Source organism: Neoarius graeffei, chromosome 23 (assembly GCF_027579695.1).
Source record: "Neoarius graeffei isolate fNeoGra1 chromosome 23, fNeoGra1.pri, whole genome shotgun sequence".
Lineage (NCBI taxonomy): Eukaryota > Metazoa > Chordata > Actinopteri > Siluriformes > Ariidae > Neoarius > Neoarius graeffei.
This window is the reverse complement of record NC_083591.1, coordinates 37,849,794-37,872,597: the sequence shown is the minus strand read 5'-3', so window position 1 is coordinate 37,872,597 and position 22,804 is coordinate 37,849,794. Positions and strand designations below refer to the sequence as shown.

The window sequence follows — 22,804 nt, the reverse complement described above, 5'->3', positions numbered from 1 at the left end:
GGTGACTCCTATTTTTATGAAAAGAAAGAAAGAAAGAAAGAAAGAAAGAAAGAAAGAAAGAAAGAAAGAAAGAAAGAAAGAAGCTTCAAAATTGTACATTAAGAATAAATGGCACCATGTTATCCACTCATATAGAGAGTCATTGTTTGTTTATTCGTGTATTTGTTTCTAATGTAAACACACAGCAACACTATTTGCATTGAGAACTCTATTGCAAACTATTTTAGTGAAGTTACATTTCTGGGAGCTACAACAAGGGAGGCTTTAGCAGAATGTCTGTTTGTCTTCACCAGATCTCAACCCAGCTGAACACCAATGACAGTTTTTGGACAGATGTGTTAAACAGAGCTCTCTCAAACAAACCCTAAGATTCTACACACCCTAGAGATGTGTAGAATCTATACCATGGTCCGACAAAGGCCAGCATATTACAAAGACAATTTATGTTTTTCTTTTATTATTTTTCATTCATTTGTCACCCAGCTGTATACAGTGTATCTAGTGAGATACCACAGTCTCATGCAGCAGACCCTTATTCTAATAGAAACAAGCATTTGTAGAGTGGCACAGTGGTGTCAGGGCCGTAACCAGGATTTTTCAAATACCGAGGTCAAGCATGGCTGACAGCACCGAAGGCCCCCCGGCACAACTTAAATAAATAAATAACAAACCAAGGATAGATTTGGTGGTGGACACATTTATTTTAACAATTCTACAACTGTGGCACCATAACTGTGGTGTTTTATCTGACATAAAAGTAGAAAGGTAGTGAACTCTTGAACTGAGTATACATACCTAAAGTACCAGTTACCTAAAGTATTGGCATTATTTACATTGCAGCATACACATGACAGAAAGGGTGTGAACTGCTGAATTGTAAGCTTTAGTATTACACCTTATAATAATAGTGTGTGTGTGTGTGTGTGTGTGTGTGTGGGTGTCTGTATGTGTAGAGACATTCTGAGCAGTAATGTAAAGGCATCAGTCTATCTGGCTGTCTTGAATTGAGATCCATTTGCATGCATTCTCTGAAACAGAGTGTTCTCACCATTGCCTGTAATGTAAGTTTGGCTCATAACACATTTACTTCAACAATTCTAAAACTGTGCCATCATAACTGTGGAGTTTTGTCTGACATAAAAGTCAAAACTGAACTGAAATGAGTGTATTGATCAGCTCCCTGAAGTATTGGCATTATTTACATTTCATTATCTTAAATTACATTAGAATGTAGGGGTATTAGTTCTGTGTGAAGACTATGTATTAGAGAGAGTGTGTGAGTGTATTATTTGTGTGTGTGTGTGTGTGTGTGTCTGTGTGAGTGAGTGAGAGAGAAAGAGAGAGTTATGAGAGAAAGAGAGAGAGTTACTCAAACAAGCCCGTTTAGTCAGCCCTGCACAGGGCTGCCTGTGACAACGTAGTTTTGAATGTTTCTCGAAATGCTAACTAAAATGTAATAGGCAATGACAATGAAACGTTTCCCCTTGGAAAGTTGGCATGACACCGCTGAACGGTCTGCCACTGCACTGACAATATTTTCTCACCTTCCCTCCTTCTCTTTCCCTGCTCTTCTGTTGGCTGTCCAAACCTTAATTTAGTTTGTTGCAACGTTTTCATTTTGCACTCAGGTAAAGCTCTATAATGCGATGTGACTATTAGCCTACATTAGGTTAAGTAGGCATATGTGATAGAGCGTAGACTACACCCTGCCTGTTTTATCCAAAACCCAACTTCCCCGGCCGACACTAGTATAGGCTACGTCACATGACGCTGCGTTAGACACGGCAATGATAAAGATAGAGGCTGAGAGATTTCAGATGACATTAGACAAATGTGAATTTTATTGGGGGGAAATACAGATGACATGTGGATGTGGACGCTGCGTTTTACATTGATCACTGCTCGAATTCAATGTAGACCAATTTTAAATTTCTGAAAAAAATACCGAGGACATGACCTCGGTGTCCTCAATGGTAGTTACGGCCATGAGTGGTGTGGTGGTTAGCGCTGTCGCCTCACAGCAAGAAGGTCCGGGTTTGAGCCCCGTGGCCGGCGAGGGCCTTTCTGTGCGGAGTTTGCATGTTCTCCCCGTGTCCGCGTGGGTTTCCTCCGGGTGCTCCGGTTTCCCCCACAGTCCAAAGACATGCAGGTTAGGTTAACTGGTGACTCTAAATTGACGGTGAGTGTGAATGGTTGTCTGTGTCTATGGGGCAGCCCTGTGATGACCTGCCGACTTGTCCAGGGTGTACCCCGCTGTACTCCAGCTTGCCTGCAACCCTGTAGAACAGGATAAAGCGGCTAGAGATGATGAGATGACAAGCATTTGTGATATTTGACTCCTTATCTATGATGATACAAGGATACACTTGATTTTCTGTTTTACAGCAAAATCAACAGCTAGATCAAACACAAATATAAATCACCTGTCAGGGAAAAAAATCACAGAAGGGAAAAGGTCACAAATTCCATCACATGGACCTATGCAAGCTTTATTTATCATCACCTTCAGGCAGAACAAGGTCATAAGACAGATAGTATAAAGCAAAACAGAATCATAAACCAGGAAATGAACATGGTCAAACAAAAGCCAGAAAAAAACCCCTGAAAAACTCTCAGAAATGAATTTTCAAAGAAAACAAATCATAGCAAAGAGTAAGTGAAAAGGCGCATCTTCAATAGCTACTCTGTATCATGACTGAAATCAGGAAACAGGTGGGTTCGTGTTGAGGTGAATTAGTTCATTATAAAGTCTGTGCTGGATGCAGAGCGGATTGGAGAGCAGTAGCTTCTGGATCAGTGGTGGAGCTGGATGTGACAGACACATTTATTTCTGCTTTACTTCCAGTGAATTTTATCTGTGTATAAATATAAACAAGGAATATATGAGCAAAAACAAACAAACAAAAAACTATGTAATGTTACTCCTCCATTCTTTCCTGAAACGCAGATAAAGTAAGCTAGTAACACACAACAGCCAGTTGTTTAGAAATACAAATAGTTTTTTTGTTTTGTTTTGTCTGTCCCCACCCCTGATTTTCTTCTTTAAGTCATGGCCATTCTTCCCCCACTAGACAGCTCTCCCCCATCACATGACAGCTACCATGAAGCCAGTGGGCCACATCTTTTCGAAACGCTTTCTCATGCAGGGGCGGCGTAACACACTCGGTGGAAAGTGCTATCCGTGGGGGTGGGGGGAGTGAGGGGGGAGGTTTACTTAACATTCCCTTACGTGTACATACGTAATATATAATTTAAGGGTTTTTTTTAAATGTTTCAGAAAAGCCTAAAGAATTTAATGAAACTGTTCAAAGACATGTTTGATCTCGTCTGTGTCTGTGCAGTTTTTACAATAAATCCAGCTTTACATTTGGTTTGTAAGTCTAACAGTTTTATTTTGTGCAGGACAGAATGAAAAACTGTGCTGTTGTATGTGTGGCAAGCAACACCATGCAGCACTGAGGTCTGAAAGGAAAGATGCGGTTGAGTTGGGACATGTGGTTTCTGTGACTTTTCCACTTGCATGTAGCTTGTTTTTTGTCTTTGACAGCTGAGAGAGAAAAAAAACCCCACATATATACTGAACCTTCTAAAACAACACAAGTTACATTAAATTGTCCTGTGCAAATGGCAAATTTGCTCAGAGTCAGATACAAGCTGTTAAAAAAATCTAAGAAGTAAAACGCAGTTTAAAAAAACACAGCTACAAAACACGGCACTGTGTTCAGTGGACAGACAGCAGCAGAGACACTGTACCTCAAACACATTACAGTTGTTATTTATAATCTCTACACATTTTAATTTATTACTTTGAAGATAAAAACAAGAAACAGAAATAGGCCAATTTCATCAGTTTCATTTGGTAGCTTTCAAGATCTCATAGTAACGAGTGCAACTGTGATCCTCAGTCACTGCTGCTCCCTTGGTTTCAGGTTCCATATAAAGGGGCAGTTGAGTGGGTCGTCTTATTATTATGAGACTATGTTTTAAAAGGCTGATGTGAAATGTAGCCCATGAATAAGAGTTCTTCAAATTATGACATGAAACCACCTTCCTGACATTTCCTTTTCTTGGCATAACATGGAACCAACCAACCAACCAAACAAACAAACAAACAAATAAACAAACTCAGAGCTCCAGGAAACTTGTCCTTCAAAGCTGAGAATAGATTGCTATCATGTCTTATTTGCTGTGCATCATTACACCTATTCAATTCAATTGAAGCTACAACTTTCACAATTTCATTTTATTCGATTCTTAGAAAATTTGAACAAAATTTCAATGAAGAAAAATTTATGTTTAATAAACAATGTCAAACTATGTGCATTTTTCCCATCATCTCTAGCCGCTTTATCCTTCTACAGGGTCGCAGGCAAGCTGCAGCCTATCCCAGCTGACTACGGGTGAAAGGCGGGGTACACCCTGGACAAGTCGCCAGGTCATCACAGGGCTGACACATAGACACAGACAACCATTCACACTCACATTCACACCTACGGTCAATTTAGAGTCACCGGTTAACCTAACCTGCATGTCTTTGGACTGTGGGGGAAACCGGAGCACCGGGAGGAAACCCACGCCACATGGGGAGAACATGCAAACTCCACACAGAAAGGCCCTCGCCGGCCCCGGGGCTCGAACCCAGGACCTTCTTGCTGTGAGGCGACAGCGCTAACCACTACACCACCGTGCTGCCCCGAGGTTGAATATTATACACAAAATGTCCAATAGGTTAACCATATCTTAAAAATAAATAAATACATTGATAATTTCTCCCTAAATTTTTGACTGAATAAAGAAAGTATCTGACCTGGGGACTTTAAAAATAATCACCTGAAACATAACGAGCTTGGGAGCAGAAACAGAGCTCCAAAGGCAGCTAAAATGTGGCTTTCTGAGGAATCGTAGCTCACAGATATGGATGGTGGTGTTTGAAAGCTACTGAAGTCCTCTTTTTAACTACTTTAATGGGGTTGTGTAACTGTGTAACATATAATGTGTGTTGGTCATTGCAAACCAGAGTTTTGAGGCTATGGGTCAATTCTCAGGTGCAGAAACTGCAGGCTCTTTGGCCCCCTGGTGTTCAAACAGTGCAACTGCATGAAATGCATCATGAAGAGAATGCTGATGTCACACATTCCCATGATGCATATTGTCACATGTTTGCATCACAATGAATTGTGTCACATGATCCATAAACACCCCACAACAATAGTCACATGGTACATTTTTGGATTTTATGTGCATTAAATTGTCTCATCTCATCTCATCTCATTATCTCTAGCTGCTTTATCCTTCTACAGGGTCGCAGGCAAGCTGGAGCCTATCCCAGCTGACTACGGGCGAAAGGCGGGGTACACCCTGGACAAGTCGCCAGGTCATCACAGGGCTGACACATAGACACAGACAACCATTCACACTCACACCTACGGTCAATTTAGAGTCACCAGTTAACCTAACCTGCATGTCTTTGGACTGTGGGGGAAACCGGAGCACCCGGAGGAAACCCACGCGGACACGGGGAGAACATGCAAACTCCACACAGAAAGGCCCTCGCCGGCCCCGGGGCTCGAACCCAGGACCTTCTTGCTGTGAGGCGACAGCGCTAACCACTACACCACCGTGCCGCCCTGCATTAAATTGTGTTTTCATGAAACATTTTAAGGAGTAATGTAACTTAGGCTGACTCCTTAGTATGCAGAGATTTTCTTTTACTTGGTGTATTGTAATTTTACAGATTGAGACTGTTTATTTTTATTATTATTTTAAAACCATGTCATATCCTACTGTTGCCATAAATAAATGACCATTTAGTGGTGGTTTTCTGTTATGATTTTCGCTTAATCTGTTCATTCTGAATTTTTTACAGTTTTAAACTGTCAAGATTAGAAAGCACTACTTTTGTACTTATTGCTTATTTTTTGTACTTATTACTTTTGTACTCATTCATAAAAAACAGTTTCATTTCTTTTGCCTTTCATATCTTGAAGTATGTAGTACATACAGTATGTCTATTTAACCATTTCCTTTGTCAAGTCAAGTCAACTTTATTGTCAAATATGCTATAAATGCTCGACATACAGCACAGATGAAATTTCAGTCCTCTCTGACCCACGGTGCAAACAGGCAATGCAATAAATAAAAAATAGAATAATTGAAATAAACAATATAAACAGTATAAACACTCTAGATAAGAAATAGACATAGACTAAACATTCATATATATATACACACACACAAACACACATACACATATACACACACACACACACACACACACACACACACATATATATATATATATATATATATATGTGTGTGTGTGTGTGTGTGTGTGTGTGTGTGTGTGTGTGTGTGTGTGTAAAATTGGAGCAACAGGACATAAAATAAACAGTCAAGGGCACTTGAGGTATAGCAGGTAAACATGAAATAACCAGTCTAAACAATAAACTAATAGCTGTTAAGGTGAGATAGTGCAGAATAGTGCAAATGAGCGAGGTAAAGTGAAATGTGCAGTCCCTGAGTTCAGTGTGCAAATGAATGTTGAGAATGTGTGTGTGTGTGTGTGTGTGTGTTGGGGGGGGACTGTGAGGGTGACATGATGTCAGATGCTGAAGGGGGGGCGGGGGGGTGTGCAGGCAGAATCTGTGGCAGGGGGCAGAGGGGGGAGGAGGGGCAGAACAGGGAGGGAGTTGAGCCTCCTGACCGCCTGGTGAAAGAAACTGTCCTTGAGCCTGCTGGTTTTGGCCCGGAGACTCTGCAGTCTCCTCCCTGATGGCAGCAGGCTGAAGAGGCTGTGAGATGGGTGGGTGGGGTCACCTGCAATCCTGATGGCTTTGCGGGTGAGGTGGGAGTTATAGATTTCCATAAGAGAAGGGAGAGAGACACCAATGATCCTCTCAGCTGCTCTCACGATGCGCTGCAGAGTCTTGCAGCAGGACACGGTGCAGGCGCTGTACCACATGGTGATGCAGCTGGTCAGGATGTTCTCGATGGTGCCTCTGTAGAATGTGTGCATGATGGGGGCCGGGCTCTGCTCTCCTCAGTTTGCGGAGGAAGTACAGACGCTCGTCTCGTCTCATCTTGTCTTCTTCCGCTTTATCCGGGACCGGGTCGCGGAGGCAGCAGTCTAAGCATGGAAGCTCAAACTTCCCTCTCCCCAGACACCTCGGTCAGCTCCTCGGGAAGAACACCGAGGCGTTCCCAGGCCAGCCGAGAGACATAGTCCCTCCAGCGTGTCCTGGGTCTTCCCCGGGGCCTCCTCCCGGGGGGACGTGCCTGGAACACCTCCCCAGGGAGACGTCCAGGAGGCATCCGAAAAAGATGCCTGAGCCACCTCAGCTGGTTCCTCTCGATGTGGAGGAGCAGCGGCTCTTCTCCGAGCTCCTCCCGAGTGACTGTGCTTCTCACCCTATCTCTAAGGGAGCGCCCAGCCACCCTGCGAAGGAAACTCATTTCGGCCGCTTGTATCCGCGATCTTGTTCTTTCAGTCATTACCCAAAGCTCATGACCATAGGTGAGAGTCGGAACATAGATCGACCGGTAAATTGAGAGCTTCGCCTTTTGGTACAGATGCTGTTGGGCTTTTTTGACCAGTGATGCGGTGTTGTTGCTCCAGGACAGGTCTTCAGAGATGTGCACACCAAGAAACTTGGTGCTGCTCACCCTCTCCACTGCAGCACCGTTGATAGTTAGTGGAGCATGCTGGGTGTGCGCTCTCCTGAAGTCCACAACAATCTCCTTCGTCTTCTCCACGTTCAGGTGGAGATTGTTGTCCTTGCACCACATGGCCAAGCGGCTCACCTCACTCCTGTAGATTGTCTCATCACCATTGTTGATGAGACCCACCACAGTCGTGTCGTCCGCAAACTTAATGAAGAGGTTGGAGCTGGATGTTGGTGTGCAGTCGTGGGTCAGCAGAGTGAAGAGGAGGGGGCTCAGCACACATCCTTGGGGGGCCCCCGTGTTCAATGTGATGGTATGGTCTCCCCGTCAGGAAGTCCAGCAGCCAGTTGCACAGGGAGGTGTTGAGTCCCAGCTGGTCCAGTTTATGAATGAGCTGTTGAAGTTGTCAGGTATTCAGGCGAGAGACAGAAGTAAAAGCAGAAAGGAGTTAAATAAGACAAACTGGCAGACAAATCCAAATCATTCAGCAAAATGTAGAGTCAAAAACAGGCAATGGTCAGGCGAGGAACAAACAGGAAATCAAAGGCAGAGGCAAAAGAGCAAAATCCAACAATACAAACAAAGTCAAAACGAGAAGAACAGTGCTGGAGCTCAAAGGCTTGATAAAGTCAGACCTACCGTAACCTGGCACACATCAAAAAAACAAAACAAAAAAAATTTTGTACATGACTACTTGGAATTGTGACTTGACTGTATTTGTGGCACCCTGGACATTTCAGGGGCTAAGATTATAGACAGAACTCATATTGTATTAACTTGTGTCATCACCTTGGTCCCCCAACCATTATTTTTCTGTTGATTATTATTTAAAATGCTTGTGTCACTTTTAAGCAGAAGAAAACTCACCTGATTTCTCTATTAGCATTTGTTGAGTGATATTCCCCTTCGGCAGAAGAAGGTGGTAGCAGCTGTGTTGTGTTAGTGACTGGCGCTGTAATCCTATTGTTGAGGGAAGTCAGCCCAGTCGGAGTGAAGACAGTCAGAGCAGTGGCAACGGGAGATAATACTAATGCTAGACTGTCTTTTTGCTGTGCGTTTCAGGTGAGATAAGTGCACAAGCTCTACATATATCTTCAGGTTAAGTTTACTCACAGTTGTGTCATTACATTTTATGTTTGAGGGAAGTGATGAACAGTTTAAGGAAAAGGCAGCTAACTAAAATTTGCTTTAGCCATTCATGTTCACATGTTGAGGCCGCTAGTTGTATGTTCTCATGGTAATGTTTCTGACATGACAATATAATGGTATTGTTCTTATGTAAGCTGATGTATAAAACAAAATGCCGGTTTCAGTCCATATTAGCATCCATCCATCCATTATCTGCAGCCGCTTTATCATGTTCTACAGGGTCGCAGGCAAGCTGGAGCCTATCCCAGCTTAGCAGCAAGCAGTGTTTAAGTTAGTGAACTGGCTGCACACTGAATTCTGTCTGATGATTCATTCCTTTCGTTTGTATTCACATGGACAGGTGTATTGACATTGTTTATTTAGTTATTTTCAGCTGTAATCTGTGTTTATTGTTGAGGGAAGTCAGCCCAGTCGTCGTGAAGACAGTCAGAGTAGCAGCAATGGGAGATAATACTAATGCTAGACCAGGGCTTGACATTAACTTTTATCCCCACTTGCCCCCCAGTATTATCACTTGCCCACTATTTTGCCAGTACTACTTTTTTTCTTTTTTTTTTTTAGGAAAGCCAGAGAATAGTTGTGAATTGCAACATAAAATGAAGCTCACACATTGAGTTGAAGTTTGGTTATCGATTAAGTTTATGATTAAGTTTGGTTATTGGTTACTTTTTACTTGCAACGGACAATAACAATTTTATCCAAAATAGTTTTTCCTGACTTCGTCGATTTATTTCCATTTCACACGCATGCAGCTGTTGTAAAGTTCAGTGTGTTTGAGTAGAACACTCTCAGACTGTTGGTTCATTACTCAATAATGTATAAATCATAAAATAGAAATCTATAACAATGTTTGTATGAAGAAAACAATAGAGTGCCAAGACTTTTGAACAGTACTGTGTTTGAGAATATTTATATATTGTGGTTTTTTTGTTATATTATCCACCTCTAGGTTCAAAACAAAACAAAGCAAGAACAACAAAAAACCTGCGCCACGTAATGACAGACAGGATAATGTTTGAGTTTAAAATTGATTAGTGTGTAAGTTGTGGGTGTTTTATACAGACCTGGCAACCTGCAACTGAATCAGTGCAGCCAGTGTTCTGATAAACGGCCCTACATCTGTTCAAATGCCAAGAAATGACGTTTTGTGCTGGGGCGGCACGGTGGTGTAGTGGTTAGCGCTGTCGCCTCACAGCAAGAAGGTCCTGGTTCGAGCCCCATGGCCGGCGAGGGCCTTTCTGTGTGGAGTTTGCATGTTCTCCCCGTGTCCGCGTGGGTTTCCTCCGGGTGCTCCGGTTTCCCCCACAGTCCAAAGACATGCAGGTGAGGTTAACTGGTGACTCTAAATTGACCGTAGGTGTGAATGTGAGTGTGAATGGTTGTTGTGTCTATGTGCCAGCCCTGTGATGACCTGGCGACTTGTCCAGGGTGTACCCCGCCTTTCGCCCGTAGTCAGCTGGGATAGGCTCTAGCTTGCCTGCGACCCTGTAGAACAGGATAAAGCGGCTAGAGATAATGAGATGAGATGAGACGTTTTGTGCTCTGCGCATGCGCAGTGGTGCTTTGTAGGACGCATTGACGTGTAGGACAGTTTATCAGAACACCGGCCCGTCATGACGCAGCATGTTTTTTTTTTAAATAAACCTAGAGGTGGATGATTAAAAAAAAGAATGATAGATATATATTTTGCACAGGACTGTGTTCCTCTGATAAGAGAAACAAAGCTCCAGCTCTCTCTGCTCTTAATCTGTTCTGTTCTTTCAGGATTTATCGCGCATGTCGCTCCTTGTTGAGTGTTTTATGCCCAAGTTGTCTGAAATCAATCTGGGTTTTCTGTGTTGAAGAAGGACGCGGCTTCACCTGTACGAAAATCCAACATTTACATGAAGGAGCTAACTCGAATGAAAGCAGAAAAAAATAAAATGAGATTCTTAAGCAAACTCTTCCAGACTCACTTCCGACTTTCTGTTTTTGTAAAATACATTTTAAATACAACCGTGAATTTCTCTGGAGTTTTCAGGCTGAGCTCCTCACCTCGTATTCTTTAACCACTCACTTCCCTGTTGTTCTTGAAGCATTTACTTCTATTTGTTAAAATTTTTCTTGATAGCGGGGAGACGGTAATGCCTTTTACCTATTTCTCTGTTTGAACAAGCAAAAACAGCGCAAAAATGAACCATATTGAAGACAGATTAAGCTTTGCTTGTATGAAAGACGGTGTCTGTCTGACCGCAGCTGTAATTATCACGTGATGCGTGACGTCATGCACAAGGGGTCTATAAACAGTATGCGTACAGTGGGGGAATATAAAATAACTTGCAAAGCAGTACATGAAACCTAGACTAAGAAAACAGCCAAGACATAATGGTGGATACGTAGTGAGGGCCGCTTTTAGGAACTGAAATAAAAGATCAAAAAGCATAATTTTTGTGGTGCTAGTTCGTAATATATGCTCATTCCAACTTGCTCAGTCGGGCATGTTGGGCACATATCCCACTTGCCCGAATGCATGTTTCACTTGCCCAGGGCAATCGGGCAATCCTTAATGTCGAGCCCTGTAGACTGTCTTTTTGCTGTGTGTTTCAGTACAATAAAATCATCTGACACCTGGATGAAAATTTTTGACATTCAGTGTGTAACATATTGCAGAATTCGATATATGCCCACCATTTTTAATTAATAAGTTAAAAAAACACAAAATACATTATGTGGGATTGAGCTGAAGAGTTTATGGTAATATAAAATTCGGTCCTACCTAATAGCGGAGCTTCCATTCAAATGAAAACAAACATGCAACAGATGATGTACTTTGATGTGTTTCAATTTCAATTTTATCATGAGAAGATAAATTTCTCCAAACTCACATGTATATTATTCTTTTTATTACTATAAACTACAGTGTGCGTTAGGGATTTATAGCAAAATGTTTTGAAAACAAAAGATACACGATTCATGAAAACACTGACTGGATTCAGGTCAACTTGTCAGATCCCGAAGGATTTCACAGTGATTTCAAAATCAACATCACTATTTAGAATTAAATTCCTACAACTCATCATTTCTATTAATTCATTTTTTACGTTTTCTTTCTCTTTCAGCTTGTCGCTTTTCTTGTGAAAGATTTCTTCGCCTTTCTCTAGCTCTTTCACTTCTTCTTTCCTTTTCTTCCTCTGTCAAAACTCTCTTTCTCTTCCCGGGTTTGACTTCATCTTTCTCTCCTTGGTTAACTTGTTCTGACATCTTTTTAAAGTTTGCATTAAAGTTTGTAAAAATGATTATTATTTTGTTGCGCTGTTTGAGTTGTTCTCAGTGGAAAAACCCAATAAATATGAAATTATCTTTAGACAAAAATAAGTTATGTAGGCGTGCTCGCTCTTCTAGTTCCAGCCAAAATCAAACAGCCAATCAGAATTGCGAGGGGCGGGGACAGACGGACGTACATGGCTGGGATCCCTGTGTGTCCATGAAAAATCAACTCAATGGGTTTCCATATTTTCTTAAGTATGGAGCTCCGCTCGCGTGGGCCGAAGCTCCGCTATAAATTTATATTTAATAGTAGGTCCTAGTTTAGGTTTTTTTTTTTTCACTCATGACATGAATGCAGTGAAAAGCAAGCTGGGCGAGTCCTGTTGGATTTTACCAAGATGCCAGAACTTTATGCATCTACACAATAACATACTGTATTCCCGGACTGCACTATAGACTACATGTACAGGGTGTGTGCTGTTCTTTTATGCTTATGGTATTGTTAACACACATGTCCACAAGCCAAAATGATAAGATTCTGCAGTAGGCTGTCCGGCTACTGCTCGTATTCATTAGTAGGGTATCCCTATACTCACTATACCCTGTGTATGTACATGGTACACGTGCTGTTTGGGGTGAGCCTCACTTCGATTTTTACGACAGCGGCTAGATTGGTCTGTGAAAGATGTTTTCATTGATTTTTGCAATGGTTCTAAAGAAAATCTGTTTGAAATCCCGAGTCTTGGGAACTAAGACTACTTATCGGACTTGCAGTTACTGACTTTATATTATAGACATGCAACTCTTGCAGTCTTTGTTTATAGTTATCTCGGTATTAAGCTCTGTCTTAAGTGACCACTGACATTCCCCCAGTTTACCTGGGTATATTCACTGTCTTGGGGCGGCACGGTGGTGTAGTGGTTAGCGCTGTTGCCTCACAGCAAGAAGGTCCGGGTTCGAGCCCCGTGGCCAGCGAGGGCCTTTCTGTGTGGAGTTTGCATGTTCTCCCCGTCTCCGAGTGGGTTTCCTCCGGGTGCTCCGGTTTCCCCCACAGTCCAAAGACATGCAGGTTAGGTTAACTGGTGACACTAAATTGACCGTAGGTGTGAATGTGAGTGTGAATGGTTGTCTGTGTCTATGTGTCAGCCCTGCGATGACCTGGCGACTTGTCCAGGGTGTACCCCACCTTTCGCCCGTAGTCAGCTGGGATAGGCTCCAGTTTGCCTGCGACCCTGTAGAACAGGATAAAGCGGCTAGAGATAATGAGATGAGATATTCACTGTCTTATATGTACACTGAATGTCCTGAACAGGAGCTCAGATTACAGTTGCTAAAATAGTAATAATTTATTGATATATAAGGTGTTTTGTGGTCAGTGTACTACACTGTAGTGTGTCATGTGGTAATGCATTATATGACAATACAACTTTCATAAATATTACCATATATCAGTTGTAATTATGTTCTACGCATATACCTGCAACTCTGACAATATCATTTTCAGTGATGAATAAAATGGTTTTGAAAGTTCCTACATTTAAAACATATTTTTGATATGGTAATTTTATTTAAGAGATTGCATTTACAACATCTCCGGGCATGTAAAAACTGCAGAGCTTCCAGGAGCCTCTGGTGGCCCCCAAACCCCCAGCCTTACTGGGTTGATGCCCCCCTTCCTATTTTCCTGGATCTGTCCTTGGTAACTGAACATTTACTTCACAATGAATGTGGGACCTGAGAGTCCTTAAATAGTCAAATTCTGATTGTGGCTGTGATCAGGGACAGGTGTGTGTGTGTGATTAGAACTCAGGGGACTGTGAACGGTGTGGTGCATGATGGGTGTTGGAGTCTGTGGTGGCCATATTTAAAGGCTGCTGTGAATTCTGGGAAGTGGAGTCTTGAGTGTAACCAGACACAGACATGACGGAAGCAGCTGACCATGTCACTGGAAGGATGTGCTGTGAAATAGCTGTTACAAGAAACCTGTCTGTTCTGCTTTCTCATGGAAATAAAATGGAGAACTGTATAAATACAAAATGCAGAATATTTGTTTTTCTTTCTCTTTCTGGTGCCACTTTTCTCAAGATAAAAAATGAGAAAATGATATTCCACTATAACAGAGAGAGTAGGGATGTTAAAGTTGAGCAGGTTTGATATTTAGACAGGTTTTAGTAATTCACATGAGGTGCCGTTGATGGTCCACAATATTGCACTGGTGCCCCAGACTCTAAGGGGATATTAATCTGTTCCTCTGTATCTGAACTGCAGGTGAACATTAGACTGTGGGCAGCAAATTATAAACATAACTGCTGGAAAAACTCACAGGCAGCACAACACTGACTCTAATGTATTTGTTTATGTGAAGATCACAAAACTACATTTTTTAAAAGAAGAAAATATTATTAAGAAAAACACAAGTTGAAAAGGCGGCACGGTGGTGTAGTGGTTAGCGCTGTCGCCTCACAGCAAGAAGGGCCTGGGTTCGAGCCCCGTGGCCGGCGAGGGCCTTTCTGTGTGGAGTTTGCATGTTCTCCCCGTGTCCGCGTGGGTTTCCTCCGGGTGCTCCGGTTTCCCCCACAGTCCAAAGACATGCAGGTTAGGTTAACTGGTGACTCTAAATTGACCGTAGGTGTGAATGTGAGTGTGAATGGTTGTCTGTGTCTATGTGTCAGCCCTGTGATGACCTGGCGACTTGTCCAGGGTGTACCCCGCCTTTTGCCCGTAGTCAGCTGGGATAGGCTCCAGCTTGCCTGCGACCCTGTAGAAGGATAAAGCGGCTAGAGATAATGAGATGAGATGAGACAAGTTGAAAAATATGTTCAATTCTAATCATTTAGTAAGACCACAAATATTGATTATTGAAAGCAAATTAATAAAGAATGGACATTTTTCTTACATTTAAATTTACCCCATGCAGTATGTGTGCATGCTTACACCATTAGAAGGGCAACGTTTTTTCAGTTCTTCCATCTTTATGGTTGTATTTTTCCAGCTGACTGGGTTGCTATGATTACAAATAATGAAGCTGTTACTGACATACAGTGAGAGGGAAAGGAACCCATCTACAGCCTTTTCATTTTCCTTCATATCACAACTATCACTGTAGCAGTGAGCGGTGACTGAGAGCTTCTGAGCTTCACAGCTGAGAGTCACATTACAGATGCCATTGCTTTGCTGGGGAGAAACATTCAGGACTGGTTTCTCCACTGGATCTGGAACACACACACACACCAGAGTACTGTACTGCTAGGCCAGGGCTTTTCAAAGTGTGGGGCGCGCCCCCCCTGGGGGGCGCCAGAGTTCTTCAGGGGGGCGCAACGTGAGAGACAAAATGGATCGATTTTTAGTACCTAAAGCTACAGGGAGTGAGGAGACAGCCAAGCAAAAAAACAGAGCCTCCAGGATGTTGCGATTTGCAACTTCAGCGCAAATTCAACCAATCCCCGCGAATTCAGGGCGGTGTTGCAATTATATCCAATCACCGCAACTTTCCCGCAAATTTGACCAATCGTTGGCGTCGTCTTGAGGTGACGTCGACAAACTACCTTCCGCCTTACTTCCGGATGTCTATGTTCAAGAGAAGCAGCATGCGCGCAGTGTTGCCAGATTGGCGGTTTCAAGTATATTTTGGCGGGTTTTGAATATATTTTGGACTGGAAAACGTCAGCAGTATCTGGCAACATTGCATGATGTGTGAGTCAGTGTTTATGTAGGCTTAAATTCTGTTACTGAAAGTGTGTTATGTTTACAGTGAAGGACTGTGTGCACTTTATTTTTTTTTTACTTAATGCAAGAAATTAATAGATGCCAACATTTTTGCCAAAATGGTATTTTATTTTCCATTGTTTAGGCAGCTTCAGCATCATACTGTGAGATTCTGTTCAAATTGTTTTTTTTCCTTCTATGAAGCCTGAGCCATTTATTTTATTAGTTTATAATTATTGTTTAATTTAGTCTTCAGGAGAGACTGCCTGCACACGGTACTAGTATTAATAGTTTTTTTTTTTTCTTACATGAAAGCTGAGGGGGCGGCACGGTGGTGTAGTGGTTAGCGCTGTCGCCTCACAGCAAGAAGGTCCTGGGTTCGAGCCCCGGGGCCGGCGAGGGCCTTTCTGTGTGGAGTTTGCATGTTCTCCCCGTGTCCGCGTGGGTTTCCTCCGGGTGCTCCGGTTTCCCCCACAGTCCAAAGACATGCAGGTTAGGTTAACTGGTGACTCTAAATTGACCGTAGGTGTGAATGTGAGTGTGAATGGTTGTCTGTGTCTATGTGTCAGCCCTGTGATGACCTGGGGACTTGTCCAGGGTGTACCCCGCCTTTCGCCCATAGTCAGCTGGGATAGGCTCCAGCTTGCCTGCGACCCTGTAGAAGGATGAAGCGGCTAGAGATAATGAGATGAGATGAGATGAAAGCTGAGGCATTTATATTATATTTTAAGGTAACTTCATGTTGTGCTGTGAGGTTCCCTGCACTTTAACTTTTGAACCAACAGGTGCATTTGGATAAGTAAAGCCTATTTTTCTGCATTTTTGTAGTCCTGGTAATCTTTTATATTGGTAAAGTTGTTTATAGGACCATTTCTCAGTGTCTTTGTTTTTTTAATCAATAGTTTTTCAGTAATAACTTAATATTTAACATATCACTCAATTTTATCACAAAAAGAGAAAATCGCAACAATTTCTCGCAACTTTCACTTCCTCCCGCAATGTAATCGCAACAAAAACCTAAAAAACACCACAACTTTCATCGCAATTTTTTTGGAAAACCCCCGCAACATCAGACATTTTAGCCCGCAACAATCACAAAAAAGGCCCGCGGAATCCTGGGGGACTGGAAAAAGAAGGAAGTATGACCACGATTATTTAAAGTTTGGATTTTCATGAACTGGATCTGAAGATGCTACACTGCTACAGTGTGTTGTCTGCCAAGAGGTGCTAGCTAACGATGCTATGAGATGTTTAAAATGTGTAAAACAAGATGTTTTAAAAAGCACATTTGTTTAAAATGTGAAAAAGAAAAAAATAATGTGTACAACAAAAATTGTAAGGGGGGGGGGGGGGGGGGGCGCTGTTGTTTATTTGCTCTCCGAGGGGGGGCTGACTCTCCCACACTTTGAAAACCCCTGTGCTAGGCAATGCACACACTTGCTGGTTTCTACATGCAGCAGTGCATTTATCTTAGTCAAGACAAAACTAACTGACCTCAAACATGACAACAACAGAGATATTGCTTCATTAAATCATCAGATTTTGCAGAACAAAATGCAGAATTGAACAAAAGAAGGGCTTCTTATCTCAGACTGACAAGATTATTGTATCAGTACTGCAATTTTAATAAGACTTACCCAACACAGTTAATTGGTACGAGGCCACAATTCGTTCTTGTTCACCAGATGCCTCTGCTTCATAGAGTCCACTATCAGTCTTCTGCAAGTTCTTCACTGTCAGACTTTGGGTTTTCTCATTCACCTCCACTCTGTTTTTATACTCTATGTATACTTTACTTGGATAATTTTTATAGTATTTCACAACGTTTTTACTTTTGTTAAATTTCCATGTGAAGTCATCAAACTCATAATCTTTTGTCTGTACATCCAGTTGAACAGAACTGTTAACCAGTTTAAAAATCCCATCAGACACTGTAGGGAAAAAGCAAAAATAAACAATTTAGTTATGTTTTAATTACTTGCATTATGTTGTGTATTTTATGTCACAATTTGTTTATAAACAAACAAAATAAATACAGAATCCAAGGTAGAACAAACTGAGCATTGGCAACTCCATTTAGTTGTACATTATTTTAACATGACATGTCTCAGCATTGACAACATAAAGATACTTCTGGTGAAATTATAGACAAACTTAATTTTCTTTGGCTGCATTCAGTAGAACTACAGGGCCGTATCCCTAACTGTATACTGTACACTAATGGCCCTTTTCCACTACCCTTTTTCAGCTCACTTCAGCTCGCTTCAGCTCACTTCAGCCCAACACGGCTCGTGTTTCGACTACCAAAAAACAGCACGACTCAGCTCGCTTCAGCCCTGCTTAGCCCCTAAAACTCGCACGGTTTTGGAGTGGGGCTGAAGCGAGCCAAACCGAGCCGAGTGAGGCTGGGGGCGTGAGCAGACACTCCCCTGTGCACTGATTGGTGAGGAGGAGTGTCCTCACATGCCCACACACGCCCCACGAGCACGCTGGGATCTGTAAACACTGCAAACCCGGAAGAAGAAGAATTACGAATTACGAGAATTTCTGAAGCCTTATGCGCCTCGCCTCATCTATACGCTCTTGCCAGTATCTGTTCGCGTTGTCGGTGACAACAAGCCACAGCACCAAGACCAGCAACACTAACGACTTCATGTTTATTGTTTACTATCCGGGTCGTGAGACTACCGCTTAAAAGCTCACTGATGTCACTGTTTGCGCTGCTTAACAACATCACCTGACGTCCACCCACTTTCGCTAACTCCACCCAATGTGTCCACCCACTTCCAGCCAGCACGGTTCAGCGCGGTTGTAGTCGAAATGCAACTCCAACAGCCCCGCTCAGCTCAACTCAGCACGGCACGGCTCAGCCGCGTTTGTAGTGGAAAAGCGGCATAAGTAGTTTGACCAAAATGTAAAGACACCAACTCTTTGTAAGAGTGTGTGAAAGCAGGGGTGCAGGAAATGGATTATTATTTTTTTTTTTTTTTTGTCGTTTCAATCCAAGATTTAACGTTAAACCTTAATGCTTTAGCAACCATGGTCATCATGGCTAGTATGATCGGGGGAAAAAAAGGAAAAGATTAAAACAAATAAAATCTATAATGTCTTCACCATTAATCAGGGAGGTTACAGTGCATCTTTAGTATATCTTAAGTGTGGAAATTAATGGCTGCATGTCTTTTCTATCAAAATGCTACCACATTTACAGACTACAGCAGCTGCTATACAACAGACTTTCTTGCCTTCCAATTTTTTTATGAAACCAGCCTTTAATTTCGTGATTGTTTTATGTGCACTTCTCCACATGTGTAATAGACATCCAAAGATTTATTATCACTTCTCATGTCATAATTTATATCACAGACTAATGAATGTGTGACTTTTTTCCTGGTGTACAAGTTTTTGAGTGGCGCTACAACTGACACACACAATGTGACAATTCAACGAATTTACTGCTATAGTATAGTAATAACAGGGGTGGCACAGTGGGGCAGTGGTTAGCGCTGTCACCTCACAGCAAGAAGGTTCTGGGTTCCAGCCCAGTGACTGACGGGGGCCTTTCTGTGTGGAGTTTGCATGTTCTCCCTGTGCCTGTGTGGGTTTCCTCCGGGTGCTCTGGTTTCCCCCAAAGTCCAAAGACATGCAGTTAGGTTAACTGGCTACTCTAAATTATCCATCGATCAAGCTTGGAAAGGGATGGGCTCCACCAAGTATAAATGCCCAAGATAAACCATTAATGGACCGTTAAAATGTCATCAGTGGTGCCCCTACAATAATAATAATAATAATAATAATACATTTTATTTATAAGCGCCTTTCAAGGTACCCAAGGACACTGAACAGTAAAAAATAAAAATAAAAATAAAAAGCAAAACAATAAGCCCTTACCGGCTATGGGATGAAGAAGAAGATAATAATAACAACACTAGACTGCTTCGGTTTCAAGGCAAATGGACTATTGTGGTATTTTTCTTGTGTAATTTGCACTTAAATAACATGAATTTCATCTCATCTCATCTCATCTCATCTCATTATCTCTAGCCGCTTTATCCTTCTACAGGGTCGCAGGCAAGCTGGAGCCTATCCCAGCTGACTACGGGCGAAAGGCGGGGTACACCCTGGACAAGTCGCCAGGTCATCACAGGGCTGACACATAGACACAGACAACCATTCACACTCACATTCACACCTACGGTCAATTTAGAGTTACCAGTTAACCTAACCTGCATGTCTTTGGACTGTGGGGGAAACCGGAGCACCCGGAGGAAACCCACGCGGACACGGGGAGAACATGCAAACTCCACACAGAAAGGCCCTCGCCGGCCCCGGGGCTCGAACACAGGACCTTCTTGCTGTGAGGCGACAGCGCTAACCACTACACCACCATGCTGCCCCTAACATGAATTTCTCAAAAATAAAAAAAAAAGATCCACAAATACACAAAGTCTGATCCACAAATAAATAAAAGGAGTTGTATGGATATTTTTGCAATTAATAAAAAAAAAATAGCTCAGAAATAATTTGAAATGCACAACCATGCACACATTGTCATTTATTTGTGGAATTACCTCCAGTCATGGAATTACCATTCACCTCCACTCTGTTTTTTTAAACAGTGAATGCTATACTTGGAGAATTTTTAATGTATTTCACAATGTTTTTACTTTTGTTGAATGACCATGTGAAGTCGATGAACTCATAATCTTTTGTCTGTACATCCAGTTGAACAGAACTGCTAACCAGTTTAAATATCTCATCAGATACTGTAGGGAAGGAGCAAAGATCAGCTACTTAGTTATGTTGTGATGACTTATTTTATGATTTTGTTTTATATCACAGGAATTGAAAGTAACAAAATAAATATCCATCCAACAGGCAGAACGAGTCATTCATTGGCAAGTCAATGTAGCACTGTGTTATTGTTAACATGGCGTGTCTCAGCATTAACATCAATGACCATGATGATGAAATTATAGATGAGTGAATATTTCTTTTGCTAAATCCAGGGTTGGACACTAAATTGTATGTCAAAAGAGTAATGACACCAAGAATGTTCGTTCAGTGCATGCATTACTGTGAAAAAGCATGGGCATGACCCGCATTACACATATAGCATCTGTTATAATGGTGTAACATCCTGCTTCAGAAGTGTATCAGACTATTAAGAGTAATGAAGCTGGTAGCACTGAGACAGAAAGAATGAAAGATTAAATGCGATTACTGGAGATATAAAATATATTATGCTTTTTTTTTCAAAACTACAGTGACCATTGTTATTATGGCTACTATGATTTAATCATAGTTTTACCATGGTTACAATGATAAGAAAAAGATAAAGATCAGGATAACATGTTCATAACCTCTGCATCATCACTCAATTAAGCTACACTAAATCTTTATGAGTATGGAGTGCACTCATAGCTACAGGGATAGAAGACACATTAATGAATGTATGATGGATTAACATTGATGTTTTTCCAAAAGGACAAAATAGCACTTTTTGAGTGGTGTTACAGTTTTCCCATGCTGGCGTAAAAGGATTCAGGGTGCAGTGAAAAATTAAATATTGACTTAATAACTCCCTATTGTAAGATACTGTGTGAAATTATATCCCTATTTCAGCAACTATAAAACCTAAATACTGTATAAACAACTATAAACTGCTGAGAATTTTTCAAAGACTTATTCATGACAGTCATCTGACAGTCTATAGATCCTGTAGTTTGTTGACTATTGAGTTTTTCAAGTGAACGATACAAATAAAGTGTCACTGAAACTATTATAAGGTTTCCACTCAGAAATTTTATGACAAATTTACCAACATTACCAATCTATCTGAAAGAATTTGCTGAGGAATATCAGAACACAGGAATATTTTTTTTTCAATAATTATTTAATATTGATTGCATCATCAGTGGACTGAAGTAACCTCTAATCCTTCCGTAATCAGAAGGACACTGTATAGTATATCACTATAACCTCTTCAGTCAGAATGTTTTAATTTAGAGGATTACTTACCTGTAATGGAGACAAAGAGGGAGAGAAAGGAGACGAGCTGCATCACCACCGCCATCCTGTATGGTCTGCCTCCTCTTTAGATTCAGGAAGTTATGCTTGTTTCCACACTGAACTGAAAAAGAAAACTGTCATATTTTTTAAAGTGCATTTAGTATCACAAGTTCAGCATTTTGGGGCGGCACGGTGGTGTTGTGGTTAGCACTGTTGCCTCACAGCAAGTGGATCCTGGGTTTGAGCCCAGTGGCCGGCGAGGGCCTTTCTGTCTGGAGTTTGCATGTTCTCCCCGTGTCTGCGTGGGTTTCCTACGGGTTCTCCGGTTTCCCCCACAGTCCAAAGACAAGCAGGTTATGCTAATTGGTGGCTCTATATTGACCTTAGATGTGAATGTGAATGGTTGTCTGTGTCTATGTGTCAGCCCTGCGATGGCCTGGTGACTTGTCCAGGGTGTACCCTGCCTCTTGCCCATAGTCAGCAGGGATAGGCTCCAGCTTGTCTGCGACCCTGTAGAACAGGAAGAATGGCTACAGATAATGGATGGATGGATGGATGGAAGGTCAGCATTTCAAAGAAATACAGTAACAAAACAAAACTACATGTGGTAGAAATGGCACACAGCTGATTAAAATATAATACAACACACATATTACTGTTGTACATTTGGTTTATTGTTACACTTTCTGCAATTTCAGTAGATCGGTCTCTGTAGTGGAGCACCTGAGAAAAAACAACTGTCAATAAGCTGTAGAAGTGCATATCCAATTGGTTTCCATATTTTCATGTTTTTCTAATTGTTCTAGAAATATAAAATCAGGCCTATGTGCTCAGACATTTTGTTTGGGTCCTTCTGAAATAATCTGGAGTGAAGCCAAAATGTCTCTGAGGCCATCTAGTGGTTGGATGCAGTATAATTTTTAATAACCACACCCATTCCATGTTAGTTTAGGGAAACATAGCAAACTTCCATTTGAAGTAACAGTACATCTCCACAAGATTATTTTCAGAAATGTCATTTTTACAAGTT

The 22,804-nt window shown here is 41.8% G+C and overlaps 1 protein-coding gene across 2 annotated transcripts; it reads right to left on the bottom strand.

Annotated features, from left to right (window-relative positions):
- Nucleotides 1–1,718: 1,718 nt before the first annotated feature.
- On the bottom strand, nucleotides 1,719–22,009 carry LOC132871701 (SLAM family member 9-like). Of its 2 annotated transcripts, none has more exons than XM_060906118.1 (4): nucleotides 21,784–22,009; nucleotides 17,400–17,693; nucleotides 14,992–15,269; nucleotides 1,719–2,855 (listed from the first exon to the last, which is right to left on the bottom strand). In XM_060906118.1, the coding sequence occupies exons 1-4, from the start codon at nucleotides 21,836–21,838 to the stop codon at nucleotides 2,742–2,744; spliced, it is 741 nt and encodes a 246-aa protein (XP_060762101.1). In that variant the 5' UTR covers nucleotides 21,839–22,009; the 3' UTR covers nucleotides 1,719–2,741. The 2 variants fall into 2 exon arrangements, with proteins under 2 accessions (XP_060762101.1, XP_060762103.1); XM_060906120.1 differs by having other exon boundaries at nucleotides 2,770–2,855; nucleotides 14,954–15,269.
- Between the last annotated feature and the right edge of the window lie 795 nt (nucleotides 22,010–22,804).